Genomic DNA, 21,487 nt, shown 5'->3' with positions numbered 1-21,487 from the left:
GAAATCTGTTACTCGAGCTTTGAGCTGTTGTGTTGGCTCAGACAATTCCTTGAATACCTTGGGGGTGGCAGACTGATGCTGACAGCAATCCGCGAGCAACTGGACCAATGTTCCGATCTTGTGCTTTGTTCGGAGAGTGTAGTCACGCTTTATCAACCTGTTGAGCTGTTCGACCGGGTTGTTCGTCGTGGCAAATCCACTCGGCGTATGAAAACACTGCCATCGCCAAAATGCGCTTGTAACCCATGTGCGCTCGAAATAGTCTTGAAAGCCAACCAAGTGTTCGTCACCTGACCATTTCGTCAGCACTTGTTTCACTTGTTCGTCATAGACAGCTGAGGTCGTCGCGAAATGAAGGTCGTAAATGTCCGCCATCACCTGCTCGCTTAAGCGGTCCGGAACACTCTTGAGTTTTTCGTGAACCTTGGCCATCACGTGATAAAAGCACATCAAGTACACGAATTCGCAATCCGCACCAAAGACGCGTACCACTGCGTTCGTTGAGCAGCTTCAGCATCGGCCATGACGAACTTGACCACCAGTTGACGCCCACCCGACACTGAAGTAAAAATCCTGCGCAGTTCAGTCAGCACCGTCACGTAAATGTCCTCCAAGCGTTGCGACGTAATGAAAAGTGCCACGAGGTGAAATGAGCGACACTTGTCAGAGATCCCACACACGATGACAGGATACCCAACTTAGTTCAACTTGAAGGTGGCGTCCATATGAAAAACAAACGAATCTGGATCGCGAGCCGCATTTAACAGAAGTCGTTTCGTTGTCAGTCCCACCAAAAATGGCTTTTCGTCGGAGCCGTTTCCCACATCTGGTTTGCCGTGTGCGTCACGCTTCCATCCGAACGAGAAAGGATTCGTGGCTGAGACGGTCGGGCCATAAGCCAACTGGTCGATCTGGCCCAGGATTTCGTCATAATCGTCATTGCGGTGCAGATGTTACTTAGAGTAACTGCTGACGAACCACTGCACTTGACGTAGCGTTGGCATCTCTGTCTCAGTCAACCCGAATCGCCGAGCCATCCCATTACGAATCCGAGCGGGCTTCAACCCTTGCGTAGCCATTTCACGACCGTAGTCCTTGAGTCGGGGGGTCATCTTGTTTTTTTGAGGACCCCTCACCAGCGTCTCGTGAGCACCAGTCTCCATTATGGTGACGCGGTTAAGGCTTTGGCACGTGAGCACCTTCCCCTTCCACCGACACGCGTCATATGGCGTGGCTGCGCTGCATGTTTCCGAGGAACACCTAAGTAGCTGGTACCGCATCTTGTGTGGCTTGGTCAGTGCACACACCACACACGGAACCAGCTGACTCTTCACAATAATGAACGCCTTCATGTCTTCCATAAGCAGCTGAGAATCCTCGCGAGCCATGTCGCTGCAGACAGTCGTCCATGTGGTCGTCGTGGGCATCTTTCGTTGAGGGAGGGGAAGGAGGGCTTCAAAGTTCAGTTTTTTCTGTATGAAGAAGGATCTTTGCTGTAAAGAAAGGATATATAGGGCGGTGATTGGCTCATAGCACTGGTCGTGATTCGCTAATATTTACTGGTGTGTAGACACCCGAGGTTGGTGTGTTTTGGCCTATGCAATTGTGGCACACGTTTAGATAGTGTGGTGTGATGTGACATTGATGTCTCCCACGCATATTGTATTTGCTTTCCCATTTTCTGTGTGTCAGACCTGTTTCTGTGTGATTTACCGGTTCTGTCCAATTTGATGATAGTAGTTCAGTTGATACTAAACGTACTACTATCACATTATTAAAACTACTATCTGATCCAGTACTACATAGTATTTCTTCAGAATATGCTATTAGTACTTAATAACAAATAGTACTAGCATTAGCAGTTTACTGATGCATACTATATCTAAATGGCGAAGCTCTTGGATGGCAAGGCGTGCAGCAAGGAAATTGAGGCGGAGCTCAAGGAGCTGGTCCCAACGCTAAATGTGACACCCACGCTCGCACTTCTGCTCGTTGGCACCGACCAGGACTCCAAGACATATGTGCGACTGAAAAAGAACGCTTGTACGCGCGTGGGAATCACACCGCAGGTGCATGAGTTGGCCGAGTCCATCGAATTCGCGGAACTGCTGGCTTTGATTCAGTCACTTAACGCCGATAACAGCGTCCACGGTATCCTATTGCAGCTGCCGTTGCCTGACCATTTGAAGCTCCACGAAGAGGAGCTACTGGAGGCCGTCAGTCCGCTCAAAGACGTGGACGGACTGCACTCACACCACTTTGCGCGGTTGGCAGAGCCCGAAAAGGAAGAAGAAGGGGCAGTTAAAACACTGCAGCTGCAGCCTTGCACGCCCGCGGGCTGCTTAGAGATTCTGGCTCGTAACGGCATCGAGCTAGCTGGCAAGGATGTGGTCGTCATTGGTCGCGGACAGCTCGTGGGGCTTCCGCTGTCGCTCATGCTTCTGGCAGCCAATGCCACAGTGACTACGTGCCATTCGAAGACCAAGAACTTGGCCGACAAGGTCCGACAGGCGGAGGTTGTGTTTGTTGGAACCGGTCAACCGGAACTTGTCAAGGGCGACTGGCTTGCTGAAGGAGCAGTAGTCGTCGATGTTGGCATCAGCTATGTGGACGACGCTAGCAGTAAAAAGGGATACAAGATTCTGGGCGACGTGGACTTTGCCGCTGCCAGTGAGCGCGTCTCTGCTATCACGCCCGTGCCTGGAGGTATTGGACCCATGACGATCGCCATGTTGCTAAAGAACACAGTCGAGTGCGCCACGTTTGCGTCGTCAAACAACTAAAAACACCCAGACTTTTCTTTTTAACACAAGAAACATGAGGAACGTGACGATTAATTACATTCTTGCACTTTGAGATATGTAAATGGGCCTCCACCGCGACATGCTTCTTGAATTTATAAGGTATCAAGCTCATTCGCCGTTCATGTAACTTGATGATTGCGTGAAGCTGCCAGATCTCCCGATGGACGGGTTCGAGCCATCGTACGTGAAGCCGGCAAAAGTGTACGACAGGTTCCGTAGCGTGCTGTTGCGCTCGCTGCTGATGATGCTCGTACCCGAGCTGCCAGCGACGCCATTCGGCACCCCTGCTCCAATCCCTGCGGCCTCCGCAGCAGCAGCCACGTTGTCAGCCGGATCTCTTCCCGAAGCTCCATCGTCGCCTCTCTTCTCTTGCAGTTCACTAGTCGCAACACTGAGACCCGCGCTATCAATTTGCGCGAGTGGCAACTTGGTAAATTCCTCCTCGAAATTCGCAGCATCAATTGGGTCCGTGTACTGACACGGGCGATACAACGGCTGCACCTGGCGATTATATAGCAGGTTCCAGTCAATCTCGGCAAAGAACGGATGATACGTGATCTCACGGACATCAATCGCTCCGAGACGCTTGGCCGGGTCGCGCATCAGCAGTCCCTCGATCAAATTCATCGCCTCAGGCGTCAAACCCTGCGGGAACTCAAGCTCCGCTCCACGTAGACGATTGAACAGCTCCTGGCGGTCTTGTGTGTACCACGGCGGCCTTCCCGTGAGCATTTCGTAAAGTACCATCCCCAGATTCCACCAGTCCACAGCTGTGCCGTGACCAGCTCGGTTAAGAATCTCCGGTGGCAAGTACTCGGGTGTACCACACATAGTGTACGTCCCATTGAGTTCACTAGTAATCCCCTCCTTGGCCAACCCAAAGTCTGCGAGCTTGACGTGGCCATCCACATCCAACATAATGTTCTCCGGCTTCAAGTCTCGATATACAATGCCCTGCTCGTGTAGATGGATGAGCGCTAGCACGATCTCGGCGGCATAAAACTTGGCCATGGCCTCGGGGAAGCAGCCACAGCGACTGAGATGGAAGAACAAGTCCCCCCCTGGACAGTAATCGAGTACGAAATACAGCTTGTCCTTTGTCTGGAACGCATAGTGCAGACACACCACAAACGGGTGTGACACGGAGGCCAACACGCGACGTTCTGTCCTTGTGTGCTCTACTTGCTGCTTCTTCACAATCGCCGGTTTACTCAGAATCTTGACGGCAAACAACTGGGACGAGTGCTTCTTTCGCACCAGCAACACCTTGCCGAACGACCCTTTGCCGATCATACGCAACACGTCAAAGTGCCTCAGCGACACCTTGTTACTCCCCCGTCGAGAGCTGAGTTCGTCGAAATCTTCTTCTTCGTCGTCAACATCCTGAAGAATCACACTTCGTCGCTGCTCTGCCACTGTGGATGCGTTAAAAGGAGCCTCCCGACCATCATTCATGGGTTCCTCTTTAGGTACCGACTTCACACGAGCTCTTTCTCCACGTGAGCTGGATCCGTGGTCTGCTGAGGCTCCGCGTGCTCTACCTCCACGAGAACTATTTGACTCGGTTGAGTCCACACGGATTCTACCTCCACGAGAGCTCGTAGCAAGCTGATCAGCCGAGCCGACTCGAATCCTCCGACCGCGTGAGCTCCCACCGCCTTCCTCGACCTCATACGACATCGACTCGGAGTCAGTCTTCTGCTCTGACGTGCTGAACAGCGGCGGACGTCCCGAACCAGAGCTTGAAAACGAGAATCCACAGGAAGAGTTGGATAAAACATTCGAGCCCGACGACGACGCGGCAGATTCCTCGAACACCGGCGGCTCGTTGGCTTTGTGCGTGAGGAAATGGCGGATAAGACGCACACTGGCGTGGAAGCCGCGGTTTCCGCAGCATTCGTTGTGTCTGTCCGAGTCCACTTTGCAGTTCTCGATGCTGATGAGCATCAGCACTTCGCGTAGCCATCTGTCCAGCTCCAATTGGCGTTTGCGAAGGAAGTTCGGGTCCAACGAGCGCATCAGCGTCCGCGTCGGCACTGCGGAAACCCGCACGGATTCGTTTTTCAGCTGGTGCGCGAGCTGCTTGAAGTCGTGGAAGCGACGATAAATGGTCCACTGCTTCTCGCTCACGATACACTCGATCTCCAGACGGAAAACCGCGTAAAGTTTGTGTGACACCTGGTCCCGAGCAAAGGAGAACCCCTTTATACGGTTCAACCGACCCGCAGCGCCCACGGGTAGATAGCCCGTCGTGCTGTTGACCTGCGCCTCCGAGTTCTTGAAGTTCTCGGCCCACATCCGCTCAAAGTACTCGCGCTCGTCCGCTGGCTGAGCGGGTCGCTGGTCTTTCGGTAGTTTCGTCACATCTTCCTCGTCTTCCTCGCCGTCACCTGTAAATTGGAACGACTCGTCTACTGATAGAACGGAGGATACCGAATCCACGGACATGGCGGAGCCTGTGCGAGGCATGGAGCGGCGATTGCTGTCTTCGTTATCGAAGTTGAGAATGTGGAACGGGTCGTGCATGGGCGGCACGGACGGCGCTGTGGTATTGAGCTCCACGCGTACGCTAAAATGCAAAGAGTGGGTTAGTGCGCTTATAAGGGAGCTGTAAGCGATGGTTACGCACTTCGAGGAGACCCCATTGGGGTGGACCTTGCCTACAGGCACCTGCGCGTGTGCCGGAAAGTCCCGCGAAGGCTTCCGCTTCTTGTCTTCCCTGCGGTTGCCGAACATGAGCAAGAGACACAGTGCGAAGAGAACTTAGAGACAGTGGCCACGGCTCTGAGGGTAGTAAGCAGGACGTAACTTACACCATGCTACTCGTGCGGCAGGCTACGCTTGAGAGACGGAGGCGACCGCGAAGCAGAGCAGGGGAGGATCCGACGCGCGGGCTTGAGCTGCCAACGCACAGCGGCAGATGTGGAGCTGTCTTCCCCCTTTTTCTCCTTTTGTGCCTCTCCGCCTTTCCCTTAACCCGGACAATTCAGGTCAAAATTAATTTTTGATTGCGGTAGCTGCAGCATTCGAAATGCTTGACATGCTGCTGCCCAGTATATGCTGACCGAAAAATGCATTCCGTATTTTCATTACAGTTTCAGAGCGGAAAGGATGCTCCATTGTAATGATTTCGTGCGATTGTATTTTTATCAGGGCACTTGCTATTCAACCCGACTGATGTGGAAGAGACAGGCTAATGGTGCCCGACAGCACCCGATCGATGCCCGACCATGCCCGACACAAAATAAGTCAGTTGAGCAATCAAGCGTCCGTATACGTATATCCGGATGTGAAGACTTTGTGGTTTGAGCGTGCAAGTACGACCGGCATCATGTCATGAGCATGAGAAACTTTATTCAGTAGAGCTCAGTGGGACTGGTAAGTGCAGAATCAAAATCAACTTGTTGAAAGAGTTAACTATAGACACATATATATGTATCTGTAGCGCAGATACTATAACTCCTTCCTACTCAGCATGCACAGACCTTGGGCACCAGCGAATACACCAAACGCTAGCAGAACATACATACCACAATTGTATGAATCTACTTGTACCCCTAGATCGCCCATGTAGTGGTGTACTCGGTATTTCCTTGGTGCGTAGTTTGGCAGTTGCATTGCCAGCTTTTCTGCGATCGCTCGGACTCTAACGACATAGCTCGAGCTCATTGGGTCATAGATGCACACATCATTCAGATTTAAGCTCACCATTACGCAGCACCAATGCGTGTTGCTGCAGCATATAGGGATCAGAATTTTCTCGTTCGTCTTGCCCGCGAAAATTGTAGCGAAGGCTCTGGTATTGACAGGGCTATCTTCATTATCAATAGAATCTGCAGCGGGGCTGCCGTAGCTTTAGCGTCAGAGGAAGACGTTCGACTCAAAGAGTCAGTGATACTAAGTTCCTTATCCAAAGGACACTTACAGCCCAAGACCAGGGCTCAAAGTTAACACCTTAACTTTTATGCTTCAAAACCAGAAGTGTTTTATTTACTATTATTGCGGCCAAGCCGCCTAGGGGTAAATGTATCAAATGCATAACGTGTGGCTTTCAGCCAACGTACTGAGAGACCTTGTTAACTCTCCAACTTATGTACTGAGAGTTTGTTAACTCTCCGGGTACTTCGTACCCCTGTGTGTTCCACACCATGTAACCCCGTTACACTCTCCCTCACTAAGGTGAGAACATACCGTTCTCGAACTTTCCTCAGCGAGGTAGCGTCTTGTCAAGACGACGGAGGTCACTAGACCTCACCTCTGCGTTCTGCAGCTCCACGAGCTCACAAACGCGTTCGCATCCTTGATGCCTGGCACTTCCACTCCGGCCCACGGCCCAACGTCTCCAGCGCGTCGCGCCGCCCCTGCCTCGTCGGTCCCAGACCCCCAACTGCGCTCCGCAACTGCTCCAAGAGCATCTTCGTCTCTTTCGGTGGCACAGTACCACCAAGAGTATCGCCGTCGCCACGGTCAACGCTCCATGAGCCGTCAACAAGAAGAGAGCAAAGCTCAAAGCTCATCAGAGCCGCGGGCGCCGCCCAGAGGGAACGATGTTCTGTTCTCGGAACTCGAAGAGGGCGAAGTCGATTACGACGAGCCCATGGGTAGTGAGGATCACTCCAACCCAACCTCTCCGAGGTCGCACACTGGTGCCGCGTCTTCCCCAGCTTCCTCTGTGAGGTCTAGCCGCTCAACGGCGCAATCTCAAACAAGAAGAGACCTGCGGACACCGCATCCGTTCTCTGAACGTTCGAATCCGATTCGCTTGCTGCGCGATGCGCCACCGCTATCGTCGCGGTATGACGAGGAAGATCGATACGATCACAGCGTCATTACAAATGACCTGGACGAGGCCCAAGGCCGTCAGTTGTCCAATGAGCAGCGCTCGCAGTCGTTCCGACCTGTGGTCCGACCACTTGTTCTAACGTCACGCCGTGACTACGGCTTCCAGCCGCGGAACCCTGCCGAAGCGGCCCGCCTCGCGGCGCAGCAGCCGCTGAACACGTACACGTGTGGGCCTGCGGCCTCGACTGCTGATGAGCAAGTGCAACGGCACCGGCTCCGAGAGCGATATCTGACTCCACAAGTCACAACTCCTCAGGAGTATCAGGCGCGCCTGCATATGCAGCTCAACCGCCAACCGGTTCCCTCCATGCGAACCATTCCGGTTGTTCTCAACCCTGGGGAATCCCAGCGTGCTTATGAAGCACAATTCCGAAGCTGGGTGGAGGGAGCTCGACGGCTCCCCTCCTACAATGCTCTTCGAGCAAGTTTCTCTGAAACTGATATCCGTCTTGAGAGACGTTTGCGCTTAGACGTCGCTAAGTCGAAAGCACGTCGACGAACACTGGGACCCCGTCCCCATCACCTCGAGGCGTCACCACCTCTTGCTCATGCTGCGAACACCGCTCATTCCTATGAGCCGGCTGCTCCAGCCACTGGTCGGAGCTTGAGCTCAGCCACCGACCTGTCATCCCCGCGTTCTAGCGGCGGGAAGCGCTCGGCGCCTGACGACGCGGTCGTACGCCGTAGCGGCGGGGCAGTGAGTGTGCCCGATAAAAAGCGGCGACGACGTCAGGGCAGTCCTGCCGGAGGACAACCTCAAACTCCCAAGAGTTTTGTGAGTGAGGATAACCCCTCCATTTCACAAGGTACTGAGTACGACCCTGGCGCATGCGCCTCGCCATCAGGCGTTCCACATGGAAGTGGAGCTCGCCGTGCTCATCGAGCAGAGCAGGAGGAGGCCGAGTCTCAGCTGGACTCTCGCGTCGCGAGTCGCAGCGACGTGTTCGCGCTGGAGCAGCGTGTGGGTTCCCTGAACCGGTATCTCCATGATACGACTGACTCTCTGAGTCGCCTTGCAGATGGTCTCGATGAGACGAAACACGCGTGGACTGGTTTGAACAACCACAGTCGGTTCAGAACCGAGTCGCGGACCTTGAGCGTCAAGTCGCTCAGCTGCAAGGTCAGATCGACTTGCTGTTGCGTCTTGTGGCCCCGCCACCTGTTGTCGCTCAGCCCGCCGTGGTTCGGCCTCCCGCTGTTGTGCAGCCTGTCGTGGCACAGCCACCGTTGGCGCCAACGCCTCCGCGCTCACCTGAGCAGGGTTCTGATACGGCTTGAGTAAGCCAACGTAGAAGACTGGATGCGTGCGCATCTTCTTCGGAAGGCTAAGCGTATACGCTAGGCCCTTCTTGGCCACGACCTTGAACGGCCCTATGAACCGTGGGTCTCAATTTTGTCTTTAAAGACTGCAGACACTGCATGAGTAGGTAGGTTTTTGGCATTTAATAAAACTAGGTCTCCGACCTCAAACCTTTCTTCATTGCGTCTGCCTTTGGCATCTGCATGTTCTTTTTGCATATCCTTGGCTTTCAGTCATAGCGTCGCGTACTTGACGCATTACGCTTAGTCTCAAAGAGACAAAGTCATTGACTTGCTTGCGAACCGCAACAGGGCTGATATCAGCTAGCCGCTCGGCTATCCCTCCCCCATCAAGCCCTGAGCCACTGCGTGGCGGCGTCGGTGGGACGCGAGGGTTAACCAAGCCGCTCACATAGAACGGAGTGTAGCCTGTCGAGGCGTGCACTGCATTATTTAATGCGAACTCAACGATTGGGAGCATCTGGCTCCAGCGTTCTGGCGCCTCAGCGCATACGCTTCGGAGGATATCCTCCACAACGCGATTCACGCGTTCGGTTTGACCATCGGTGTAATGGGCTCTCCCAAGTTACATATGTGGGTAGTTTTATAGGTTCTTTGTAGTGGTTCACACCATTACATAAGTAGGTAGATTTGCATTACAAAGTAGGTGCAGCAGCACACGAGTAGCGTGTGCTGAACTGCCGTCACCTTATTGGTTGAAATCTGGGGAGCCAGACCCATAATCAACCAATAAGGAGTTGACGTGTATTTGAGTGGTCAGGGCAAGCTGCCCTGGACCTAAATAAAAACAGAGTTGATTTTCCTTCAGACTAAGTACTTGGTTTCAGTATCACTGGACTTGTACGCTTCTTTATCACTACGTGTAAGCAAGTAACGGACACCCCAGGCCTGTTACAATCGGTCTGCGGATGGTCCGCTGTGGACATGTCCAACCGAGTGCCAAGCACTCTGAAGAGGCCACGTCCAGAGCTTCGCGGTGAAGCGCGGGTCTCGATCCGAGACAATTGCCTCAGGCAAGCCATGTTGGCGAAAGACTCGGTCTAAAAACAGCAAAGCTGTACCTTCACCATCTATGGTGTCCGGCACCGCCCGCTAAATGAGCCATCTTGCTCAATCGGTCTACAAAGACCACAATACCCGTGTTTCCTGCCTTGTCCTTGGGAAGGCCAAACACAAAGTCCATACTCATGGACTGCCAGCATCCCTCGGGGACAGGCAAACTCGCCAATGGCGCTGCCGTGCTCGGCGCGGACTTTGTCCGTTGACACGTCTCACACGTGCGTACATAGGTGCCGACCCACTTATACATTTTGGGCCACCAGTACATCGTGCTCACCGAGCCGTAGGACCTAAGTGCCCGCCCACGGGCGTATCATGAACCTCATAGAGGATTCGATACTTGAGATCCTCATCATGAGGAACGACTACACGAGGGTTATCCTCAGCGTCGGTGCTGTAGTACAGCAGGCCGCCATCGAGCGAGTATCGATGCAGCCTCGCGCGTAAGCGCCCAGACAATTCTTTGTCAGAGTCTAGAAACTCTTCGCTCCCAAGAGCCCGTAGCAGCGCTACGCACATGTCGTCTTGTGCATACGCTCCGCGTATCAAGTCAGGCACTGACGACGTCACTGTCGTGACATGGGCTAACTCGTAGTCCGGCCTGCGCGAGAGCGCATCGGCCACTACATTAAGCCGCCCCGGCTTGTACTTCACCTCGAAGTTATACTCGGCAAAGAAGGAAAGCCATCTTGCCATTCTCTGAGAGAGATGAGGCGACTGTGTCGCAGTGCGTAGCGACGCATGATCAGTAAAGATCACAAAAGGCTTAGAGCCTAGCAGGTGTACCCTGAATTTGACTAGAGCATACTTCATTGCAAGTAGCTCTTTGTCATGAACTGGATAGTTCTTCTCTGCAGCTTTGAGCTGGCGAGACTCAAATGCGATCACGCGTTCACGCCCTTCGGCGTCTGCTTGTAGTAAAGCACAACCGATTGCAAAATCGGAGGCGTCGCAGACGACGCTAAACGGACTACCCGGGTCCGGTAGCGCAAGGATCGGAGCCTGGAGAAGGCTCTCCTTCACAGCCTCAAAGGCTCCGTCGTGCTCGACGTTCCAGCACCATGGTGCATCATTCTTAAGGAGATCTGATAATGGCCGAGCCATCTCCGCGTAATTCGCGCTGTACTTGTGCAAGTAATTGGCTAAGCCTAGCCACTTGCGTAAGTCTTTTTGGTTCTTGGGAACCGGCCAGTCCACGATGGCCTTGACTTTGGCAGGATCTGCCCGTAAGCCACGCTTCCCAATGAAGCACCCGAGGAAAGGTATCTCCTCCGCGCCAAAGACGCACTTGTCCAAGTTGGCATACAACTTATTAGTACGCATGCACTCGAGCACCGCTCGCAAGTGGTCAATGTGGTTATCCACGTCTGACTTTCCGTGCTCGGCACGACTATGGACGAATATATCGTCAAAGTACGTTTGAGCGTACGCCCGGTGGGGCCTAAACAACTGCGTCACAAGACGATTGAACGTTGCTGGTGCGTTCGACAGCCCCTGGGGCATCACCAGCCACTCCCAGAGCATACCGCTCGGAGTACTCACCGCTGTCAGCGGAATGTCGCTCGCTCTCATGAGCAATTGGTAGTAGCCATCGACCAAGTCGAGCGCGCTGTACAACGTACAGCCTACCATGTTGCTCTGCAGAACATCCTTGCGAGGAATCGGCGTTTGCGCCGGGATAGTGGCCGCATTTAGCTTGTTAAAAGCATGAACAATGCGCCACTTGCCGTTCGGCTTTCTGACACAGAACGTGGGTGTCGAGTGCGGAGACTTACTCTCACGCAGCATCCCTGCCTCGTGCTTCGCACGAAAGAATGCGTCAATGACGTCACACTGCTCTCTCATCAAAGGCCATTGCCTTGTTACGCAGTATTTGGTTCCAGGAACCAGGTCAATCTCATGACACACGCCTCGATCCGGAGGCAGGCCCGTCGGTGGGTCTTTTGAGACAACGTCTCCATACTCCTTCACCACCGGGTAGAAGGGATCCGAAGGATCTTTGAGGATCGCCGATCCACTTCTTGCGCTCAGCGCCTTCTTGGTGTCCTCTAGGACCGCGTCGTCCACGACGGATGAGGAGTTCAACTCCTCCTCAGGTCCCAGCAAGACCACCTCGGCTAGCTCGCCTGCCTTTAAGGCTTCGCCGAACTCGGCAATGGACATCTCGTCCAGCTCTAGCAGAGCATCTGCAGCGGGCAGAGTATCAAGGCTGATATCGCCTTCTACCTCCCCCGTCACTCCGGTCACGAGTGTATACAGCTGTTCACAGCAATCACGTGGAGCATCACCGCTCGTCACGTTGGACACATCGTCCGACGTCGAAGACGTCACAGACGCCCTGCGTCTTCTTCTCCTCTCTCTCCGCGACCGAGCCCGGCCGGATGAGGGCGGTGTGGCGACATCTCCGTCACCACCACCGGGTGCAGCAGCACCATCACTCCTCGAAGAGGATACAGTGTCTCGCAAGACACTCGGCTGAAAGCCAAGAGGTTCTTGACCTTCACACAGTGAACTAGGTGTCACTTCACCTGCATCTCCTGGGCCACGCCCATGATGCCTCGACTCGCAGTCGACCGCGACCCTCTGGTCACGCAGCGGTAGGCCATCGACCAGATTCATACCACTCAGTGGATTACGCGCCACTCCGCGCTCGTCCTCACCAGGACCCAGCAGTTGGTCATTGACCTGACCTGCACCGCTCCGCGGATAACGTGCCGCACCACGTACGCCCTCAGGGCAAACAGCAACCTCGTTGCTAACAATTAAGGACATACCAATGTCCAGCACTACGGCCGCCTCAGCCTCGTGCTCGCGCCAAAAGCGCTTCTGCTTCCTAGCAGAGGTGGGTTCATGACTCACCAAAGCTCCACTAGGAGCAGGGTGCGACGCACCCAGCGTTTTCGACTTCCAGTCGATCCATGGCTCATGACGTTCCAGCCATGCCATGCCAAGGATGAGGTCATACCTCGCATCCAGGTCTAAGACCAAACAGCGTTCCACGCTATCGAAGTTCTCAAACTTCACTCCAAGGTCGACAGAGACCTTCGACACAGTTACCAGTGTCCCCGTCGCGAGACGGACAGAAATCGTATCTCTCGTTGGCACTTCCAGTGCCTCAGCATACAGCTGACTCCCTTCCAGGGTGGAGCGACGGGCGTAGTTGCCCGAGGCTCCCGAGTCAATCAAGACTCTCCATGGCTTTGCAAAGCCCTTCACGTTCGCTTGAACGACCAGCAAGCCCGGCTTGCACACACTCTTCTCGTAAGAGAGATCAGCTCTCTTCGGGGCTGAGCCCCGTTGCCCTCTACCTCTTCGAGGCACAACAGAACTCAGTTCTTCCCCAGTAGGCCGCCCCGCGCCTACTGGGAGTTGCCGTTTCCCGGCGATGACCTGGAGGGTTGGCTCGCCGGAGCCTCGCGCTTCTTGCGCAGAGGGCAATAGGCCCTCAAGTGCTTAGTGCTATTGCACACAAAGCATCTGCGGATGCCGGCGCGCTGCTCCGCAGCAAGAAGCTCCGCTTCTTCATCTTCAGCATAGCTGAGGTCCATCGGCTCTGGACCGCCCGAAGAGCTTGCGCTACCAGCGCTTCAACCAGGTCGCGCCGACCTGAAGTTGTGCTCGGCATTCAATGCCACATCCACCGCCTCTTCAAAAGAGTTAGGGTGTACACGGAACACTTCCGTTCGAGCTGCGCTCACACGAAGTCCCTCCATGAACACGGTCACGCTGACCAGTTCCGGAAGAGGGTCCGCCGCCATTCCGGCGATAAGAGTTCTCAACTCTTGGACATAGTCCAATAAATCCTTCTTACCCTGGCGGGTAGCAAGAAACTTTGACCGGACACGGTACGCCTGATTAGGCGGCGCGAACACGCGCGAAAGCTGTTGCTTCAGCTGATCCCAAGTGGGAAATGCAGCGTCAACAGACGTGCCGCACGTTAGTGCCCATTCGCGAGCGCGACCTCCAAGCCTGGAGATAGCCAGCGCCACGCGCTGATGCTCAGACTGGAGCAGGGCCGATCCCATGGCCACCTCGACCTCACGGGTCCAGAGAAGGAGATTCTCTCCGTCCTTCCCCCCGAAGGTTTTTACGCTCACCATGAGCGGTTTCAGTCTCATAGACTCTTCACGCGTCATCGACGCCGCCGCCGTTGCGGCGCTCATCTTCTCTTGGACATGCTCCAAGAGCGCGTTCTCGTAGCGGGAGAACGATTCCAGCCTGGCAGTGACCGCCTCTGGACCTTGCGATGCAAGATGAGCCACGCCCTCCGGGCCAAGCAAGGACATAAGCTTAGTAAGCGCGTCCTGCTGCGCCGGGGGCAAATTCGCGAACACGGGGTGTTCCATCCTCGCAGAGGATATAGTCAACCGACTCAGGAGCGGGATTGACTACAAGTGCTACCAAGTGCAGCGGGGCTGCCGTAGCTTTAGCGTCAGAGGAAGACGTTCGACTCAAAGAGTCAGTGATACTAAGTTTCTTATCCAAAGGACACTTACAGCCCAAGACCAGGGCTCAAAGTTAACACCTTAACTTTTATGCTTCAAAACCAGAAGTGTTTTATTTACTATTATCGCGGCCAAGCCGCCTAGGGGTAAATGTATCTCTTTAACTATCTAGCATAGTTAAACCTAATCAAATGCATAACGTGTGGCTTTCAGCCAACGTACTGAGAGACCTTGTTAACTCTCCAACTTATGTACTGAGAGTTTGTTAACTCTCCGGGTACTTCGTACCCCTGTGTGTTCCACACCATGTAACCCCGTTACAGAATCGATAACACCTGGATCCACAATGACGACATCATTTCGTTCTCCGAACAGCTTGGACATGACGATATTCATGGTATCGTCGCTTAGCTGTTTTTTTCGACGAGATCTAGAATTTCTGCCTGTTTGTCAAACATAACGTTTAGTTAGAAAGTGTTGTAGTGATGGCATGATTTCGTCAACGTATCTTTGACAGCATATCCGTCTGTAGCACCACTTAAAACGGAGCAGGCATTGGGAGTGTGAAGTCAATGGTTTCGACCCACTTCACAGCCTTCTCGACCTGTTTTACCACCTTTATTGCCCTGTGCCACCTATTCATGATCCCAATTAAACTCGTTGAGTACGCACCAAAGCCTGGAATATCCAGCGGCACGGCACTTTCTGCCAGGTCTTTGTGCTTCGACTGCAGAGCCGAAACCTTTTTCCTGCAAATGGCAATTTGTTCAGGGCGCAATATCCGCGTGATCGACTCTGCTGGTATCAAAGCGATTGTGGGTGGCAAGCTCGATATTGTTCGTGCTGTAGGTGTCTTGAACTTGAAGCCATACTCCACCATTTTGAACTTGCTCACAACTGCAGCTGACGATATGTATGTTGCATCCGAAGACAGCGCTGCATCCACGGACGCCAAGCTTGAATTTGAAGCGTACAGCTCTGAGTCTTCTTGAGCTACAATGAAAGTTTTTTTACGAGCTGCCTTCTTTGATCTGGCTGTCTGTCTTGGTCGTCCTCGCGATCTTAGGGGACTCGCTATCACAAATGGCGTGTCTTCCGTTGCTGGTGGTAGTGTGCTAAATTCAACGTCCCCGACTGTATCCAATTCTTCCCCGACTGGATCCAATTCTTCCCCGACTGGACCCGATTCTTCCTCGACTGGACCTGATATGCCCCCGATCGAGCCCGATTGGCCCGATAAATCTGCAACCTGTGTTGTTTCGACGGAGTTGCAGCTTGTGGCATGGTCAGACTCAGAGGCAGTTGGGGATACATGACTCACATTTGCTGTATCCGCATGACGAGTAAGCAGTTCTGCCGACACGTGGTGAGTCGGCCGTGCAGTCGGATCGTGACCAGTAAGTAGTGGCGGCGACAGCGCATCATCGCGCGAGTTGCTAGTCGAACCGTGACGCTCAGATTCAGCTGGTGGTAAAATTGGCACACCGGGATCCTCGAATTTGCCTCTCTTGAACCGCCCAGTCACACTTTGAAGATACTGCATCGCTTCTTTATACTGCGTCATGCTGAGTCCCGCCATGGTGTCACAAATCTGGGATGCAAATTGCAGTGCTTCACGATATTTGCGGTTCGAGTACCACGGTCTCGCCTGTGAGGATATCACATTTCTTACCTCAAAAGACTTTGGCTCCGCTGTGTCAGAGACGACACTTGTATTTTCAATCGCCGCACGCACAGTAGACAACAGCCACCGCCTATTTAACAGTAGTGTGAAGATAACTGTCTCCTGACAAAGCGCCTTTCGGAGGTAGAAAACGTGTCGACAGGGTAGCAATCTCGTGCACATGAATAGACAGGAGCACATCCATTCGCGCTTAGTAACTGAATACTCGGCGTTCATCTCGTCCAGCGCGTCATCAGCTGTAGATATACTCTTGATAAAATACACGTCTGGGCACCCCTCATAAAACGTGTACGACGCAGATCCAATAGCATACGAATACTGCCCGAATATAAGTTCACAAGCATGCTCACTGACAATATTCGCCACCAGTGTCATCTCGCTGTCGTAATCAGGATGCTGGACGGTCACATTCTTGTATACTTCTGCAATGAACAATCGCTCTTGTAACGTTTGATAGTACATGGTCGAAGCGATGCACTCATCCACTCCCATAAACGAATCCACCCACTCTTTAAGCTGCTTCCAAGAGGCTTCTAGGCGATTGTTGGTATTATTGCCGAGTGTGACGGTACTCTGGCGCCTATGTACACACCAGAGCTCACGACAGCTGTCCCAATTCTTTCGAAAGTACACAAAAGGATGTTCATCAATGCGAGAGGAAATATCTTCCAGTTCATGATCTGTGACTTCTACACCGACTGAGCCCGACTCCACACCGACTGAGCCCGACTCCACACCGACTGAGCCCGACCCCACACCGACTACGATACCAGATCGATCATTCGCAACTGGACCGGCATAACCAATCGACGCAAGATGCACCATGTACTGGAAGCGTTTGTCGTACTCTGCTTCCGTTTTTGCGTAGACAAGTAAGCTCACAACACCGCCAAGTTGCTCTTTCTGAGACCTCGAAAATCCATAGTCAGCTGAAGCAATCTCTTCCCGTAGGTACTTCAGCACGTGGAATTGGCAAAGTAAGACTGTCACCCCAGGAAATGCCTTTTCAAGTACGGACAGTTCTGTGAAATCCTTTTCCACCAGCACACATTGAAGTCTTGACCACGCAGGATTGTTCGCTTTGAATTCCTCTATCGCTGTCAACAGGGTTTCATAGCGCTCATTTTGAAGCAGCGCGTGCTGCACAAACTGGCCCTTGCCGAACGTATCGTGTGCCATGAATAAAAAACCTTTATACTTAGACCGGTTCGTCCCGTGCGTTGCTTCAATCATCAGAACTTCAGGAAATTGGTCGAATAGTGTTCGCATGTGCTTTGTTTGCAATGTGATGCAAGTCGCAACTTTCTGCGTATCCAATAACACACGAAACAACAAATGTTAACTTCATGAATTGACATTAGACCTGATAAAAGCATTCACTCTACCTTGCCACCAACGTCGTCCAAGAAAACCCGACCAACGTTCCCTGGCACATCACCGAATTGCTTCATCCACTTCTTAAGCCGCTTGTCGGTGCTTGAAGGCCCATCGCGTTGCTCGCGAGCCTTAAGTTTCTGGACGAGGTTTTGCACATCTTTTGGGGTGGGGTTACTGTCGGTGTGCTTCATTAGGTGGCTGATGATACCAGACTTCTTGACACCTTTTTTTCGAAGTAGATCAACTGTAGTTAGCGTTGACTCGTCGAGGATAATGCGTTTCGATGGATGTGAAGAGAAAGCCAGGCTTGTCAGACGATGATTGTGCTCTAGTCGGCAACGAGTGATCCGCACAGCAAACGTCGTATTCTTTGTATCAACTACCTGGACGCAGACATTAATCTGTAGAGCATATATAACCACTGTCAGTCAGTGAACTACCCGATTGACCCCGACTGGACCCGACCAGTCCCGACCAGGCCGACATATATGTACCTGCGCCTTGCAGCCCTGTGCTCGAGTCTCTTGGCGTGGCCGCTTCGTAGCTACAGACTTTTACTTCCCTGAGTGCGTACAAACGAACGTCCTCGAATACTGTTCCCACGATGCTGGTATTTTAGCTGCTTTTGACTGTGACTTGTCAATCCTGGCATTGCGCTCTGCCACGCTGGTATTAGAGCGCGCCCTGAATATCTACAGACAGATAGCACAAAATTAGTGGGACAGCGGGGTCAGACATCCGTTCATTAAATCTTGAATGAATCTCGCATACTTGAAACGTTTGGGCTTTATGCGCAGCCAGGTACTCGTCGAAGGCCTCCCACGAGGCGAACTCCACCGTGTTGGGTGGTAATGCCACCACGCGTGTGGGGGGGACCACCCTCGCTAGTGCTGCTGGTTAAATCGGTTACATCCGACACACTGAAAGCCTCGGAAGACTCTCCATCACCCGAACCAGCACCGCTCGCAGCGGGTGTTGGGAGCCAGACGTCGTCCTGGGAGTCTTCTCGGGGCGGCTCAGAATCGCTGCTGTCGCTCTCATCGATCTCGCGCGCGACAGCCCCAGTTAGCGGCCTCTTCTGGACGGCTTGGACGCGGAGATCCATTTCCCTCTCCTGCAGCCTTACGATCGTTACGCTGTTCGAAATTTAGTGGCTGTCAGGCTGAATGGTATACATGGTACACACTGTATACATCGTACGGATGGGAGCGCGTCTAAAATTTGTAGGGGAAGGTTAACTCAGTCGGTCAATATAGTCACTCTCTTTCGGCGCTGGAGCCCGTCGAATTTTGACTCGAAGGCAGTGCCGGCGATATTCCAAGCTCCTGGAACAGCTACACCGATGAATCATAGCCTATGACATACTGCACTTAATGGCATTCAATTAAACTAAATCATACGCTTGGTACTGGCGAGCCACAACACTCTGTCGCATTTGTATTTGAAGAGCTTGTTCAACCTTTACGACTCGATCACTAATCGACACCAAGGCCGGGCTGCTCCTGGTATTGAATACCAGCATCATTGAAATACTGCATTCCCATACTGATGGCAGCCAGCGTCATCTACTTAGAGCAGCAGCCTCGTTCCACTTTCCGCAATTGCTAGTTGCAAAGGAGGAGTGAGAGACAAGTGTGTACTGCGCGCTAGAAACAGCTGTTCTGTTTTACGCTTGTCAATTGGCTAAAATAGTGCTTAATATTTCCTTTACATCCAATCTCCAGTCCTCACGTGAAACATCCAGGGGCCTTACAGTCCCGCCAAGACCGAAGAAGGAAAGGCAGAGAAGCAAACGAAGGGAGAGCCATGGCGTCGTCCGGACTAGAGCCCATCGACGTGGACAGCATCATTGAGAAGCTGCTAAGTGTGCGCGGCGCGCGCCCCGGCAAGCAGGTGAATCTCACGGAGACCGAGATCCGCGGGCTGTGCCTTCACGCACGCGAGGTTTTTCTGGCGCAGCCCATTCTGGTGGAGCTGGAGGCGCCCATCAAAATTTGCGGTGCGTTACGCAACCTTCTTTTTAAGAAATCCGCGTGCCGAATCGGACGTGGATCCGCGCTGTTTAATAACAAGCTCGCTAACGATATTCTTACGCGCGTACAGGTGACATCCACGGCCAGTACTACGATCTGCTGCGTTTGTTCGAGTACGGCGGGTTCCCTCCGGACGCCAACTACCTGTTCCTCGGGTGAGATGAAAGCGATAATCAGGCACTGCTGTTTGCGTAGAGGAGAAAGCTAACTGGGTTTATTGCTTGCAGAGACTACGTGGACCGTGGCAAACAGAGTCTGGAGACCATCTGCCTGCTGCTGGCTTACAAGATCAAGTACCCAGAGAACTTCTTTATCCTGCGTGGCAACCACGAGTGCGCGTCGATTAACCGAATTTACGGCTTCTATGACGAGTGCAAGCGCCGCTACAACATCAAGCTCTGGAAGACCTTCACCGACTGCTTTAACTGCCTGCCAGTGGCTGCTATCGTGGATGAGAAGATCTTCTGCATGCACGGCGGTCTGTCCCCCGAGCTGAGTCAGATGGAACAGATCAAGCGCTTCGTGCGCCCCACAGACGTCCCCGACACGGGTCTGCTCTGCGATCTGCTGTGGTCCGACCCCGACAAGGACATTATGGGCTGGGGAGAGAACGACCGCGGCGTGTCGTTCACGTTCGGCCCGGACATTGTGAGTCAGTTCCTCAAGCGTCACGACCTCGATTTGATCTGCAGAGCTCACCAGGTGGTGGAGGATGGCTATGAATTCTTCGCCAAGCGCCAGCTGGTCACGTTGTTCTCCGCACCGAACTACTGCGGCGAGTTCGACAACGCCGGTGCGATGATGTCGGTCGACGAGACGCTCATGTGCTCGTTCCAGATCCTTAAGCCAGCCGAGAAGAAGCAGCGCTACGCTTACAACGGCCTTGGCACGCAACGTCCCGCGACGCCGCCCAGGAAGTAGGAGGAGTGCTCGAACAACGGGCGGACTCTCTGTCTGATCTAAGCAGCGAGAGCCCCTTCGTTGGCCGGCCTGCATAGTCATTTTACCCCCGATACATGTGATTTGATTTTATCGATTTGATAGCGAGCTCGTTTGATTAAACATGCACCACCTCCTTCCTTCGCCCCTGTCATGGCTACATTAAGAATTGGTGTGGTGGCAACCTCAAAAACGGCGGGTTGAACTTTTTTTCTAGAAGAATTGGCGGGCAACCACACGCTAATGCAGTGATCGTCAAGATGCTCCTACTGTACAGTACTTCGAAGTACTTACCAACAAGACGAGGCTTCAACTGCACACTATGGCAGCAATACTGCATATCGCTTATGCCGCCAAAGCTTGAGCGGCGAAGCTATACAGCCTACACGTATCGCGTTTCATGGAGCTGATAGCCGATAGCTGTACCTGATCTACTGAAGTATTCATCGTTATCTAGGATTCTGCGGCTTCCAGACAAAGTCTATCTAACGTTACACGAGATCCCTGCGAGCATGATGCCCGAGATTGATGCCGGACATCGATCTCGCGGTCTACTCGCCGCCCGCCTACAGTATACCGCAACGCTGTAGCGCTACCGGGTATTCTCCATGGACGCTCCACCACGACGTCACCGCGCGCGTGGATCCACGTCGCGAAAAATGTAGCGCCTTCGTGACGATGAGCGATGCTGCAGAGCCACAATTGGTCAGCCACACGTCACAGGAATCGTCCCGGTGCTGACCTCGAAAAACCGTCAGCGATCAATTACCGTATCATGCATCATATTAAGACAAAACAGCATCAGTGTTTTATCATCTATCAAAGTCTCTTTTCTTCAAGTCTTTTTTCAAATACTAATAAAATTACAAACTATATTCTAAAGGCTATAAAGTTTACAATCTTATCCGGGTGCGCATCGCGTGCGGTAAAAAACTAGTCGGTGGGGAGAGCAAGGGCAACGACGAACTCACAGTGAAATCCGTC

The 21,487-nt window shown here is 53.1% G+C and overlaps 3 protein-coding genes across 3 annotated transcripts; 2 read left to right on the top strand and 1 right to left on the bottom strand.

Annotated features, from left to right (window-relative positions):
* Positions 1-1,886: 1,886 nt before the first annotated feature.
* On the top strand, positions 1,887-2,783 carry PITG_04683 (bifunctional folD protein; the record flags this gene model as incomplete). The annotated part of the gene is made up of 1 exon (XM_002905375.1): positions 1,887-2,783. One exon carries the CDS (start codon positions 1,887-1,889, stop codon positions 2,781-2,783), a length of 897 nt encoding a protein of 298 aa, XP_002905421.1.
* Positions 2,784-2,912: 129 nt separating this feature from the next.
* On the bottom strand, positions 2,913-5,540 carry PITG_04682 (protein kinase, putative; the record flags this gene model as incomplete). The annotated part of the gene is made up of 2 exons (XM_002905374.1): positions 2,913-5,373; positions 5,434-5,540. The coding sequence occupies 2 exons, from the start codon at positions 5,538-5,540 to the stop codon at positions 2,913-2,915; spliced, it is 2,568 nt and encodes an 855-aa protein (XP_002905420.1).
* Positions 5,541-19,298: 13,758 nt separating this feature from the next.
* Positions 19,299-20,644, top strand: PITG_04681 (serine/threonine-protein phosphatase PP1-gamma catalytic subunit; the record flags this gene model as incomplete). The annotated part of the gene is made up of 3 exons (XM_002905373.1): positions 19,299-19,530; positions 19,635-19,719; positions 19,792-20,644. The coding sequence occupies 3 exons, from the start codon at positions 19,338-19,340 to the stop codon at positions 20,483-20,485; spliced, it is 972 nt and encodes a 323-aa protein (XP_002905419.1).
* Positions 20,645-21,487: the final 843 nt, after the last annotated feature.

Source organism: Phytophthora infestans, genomic scaffold (genome assembly GCF_000142945.1).
Source record: "Phytophthora infestans T30-4 supercont1.6 genomic scaffold, whole genome shotgun sequence".
Lineage (NCBI taxonomy): Eukaryota > Oomycota > Peronosporomycetes > Peronosporales > Peronosporaceae > Phytophthora > Phytophthora infestans.
Note: the sequence above shows the minus strand (reverse complement) of the source record. Positions and strands in the feature narration are given on the sequence as shown.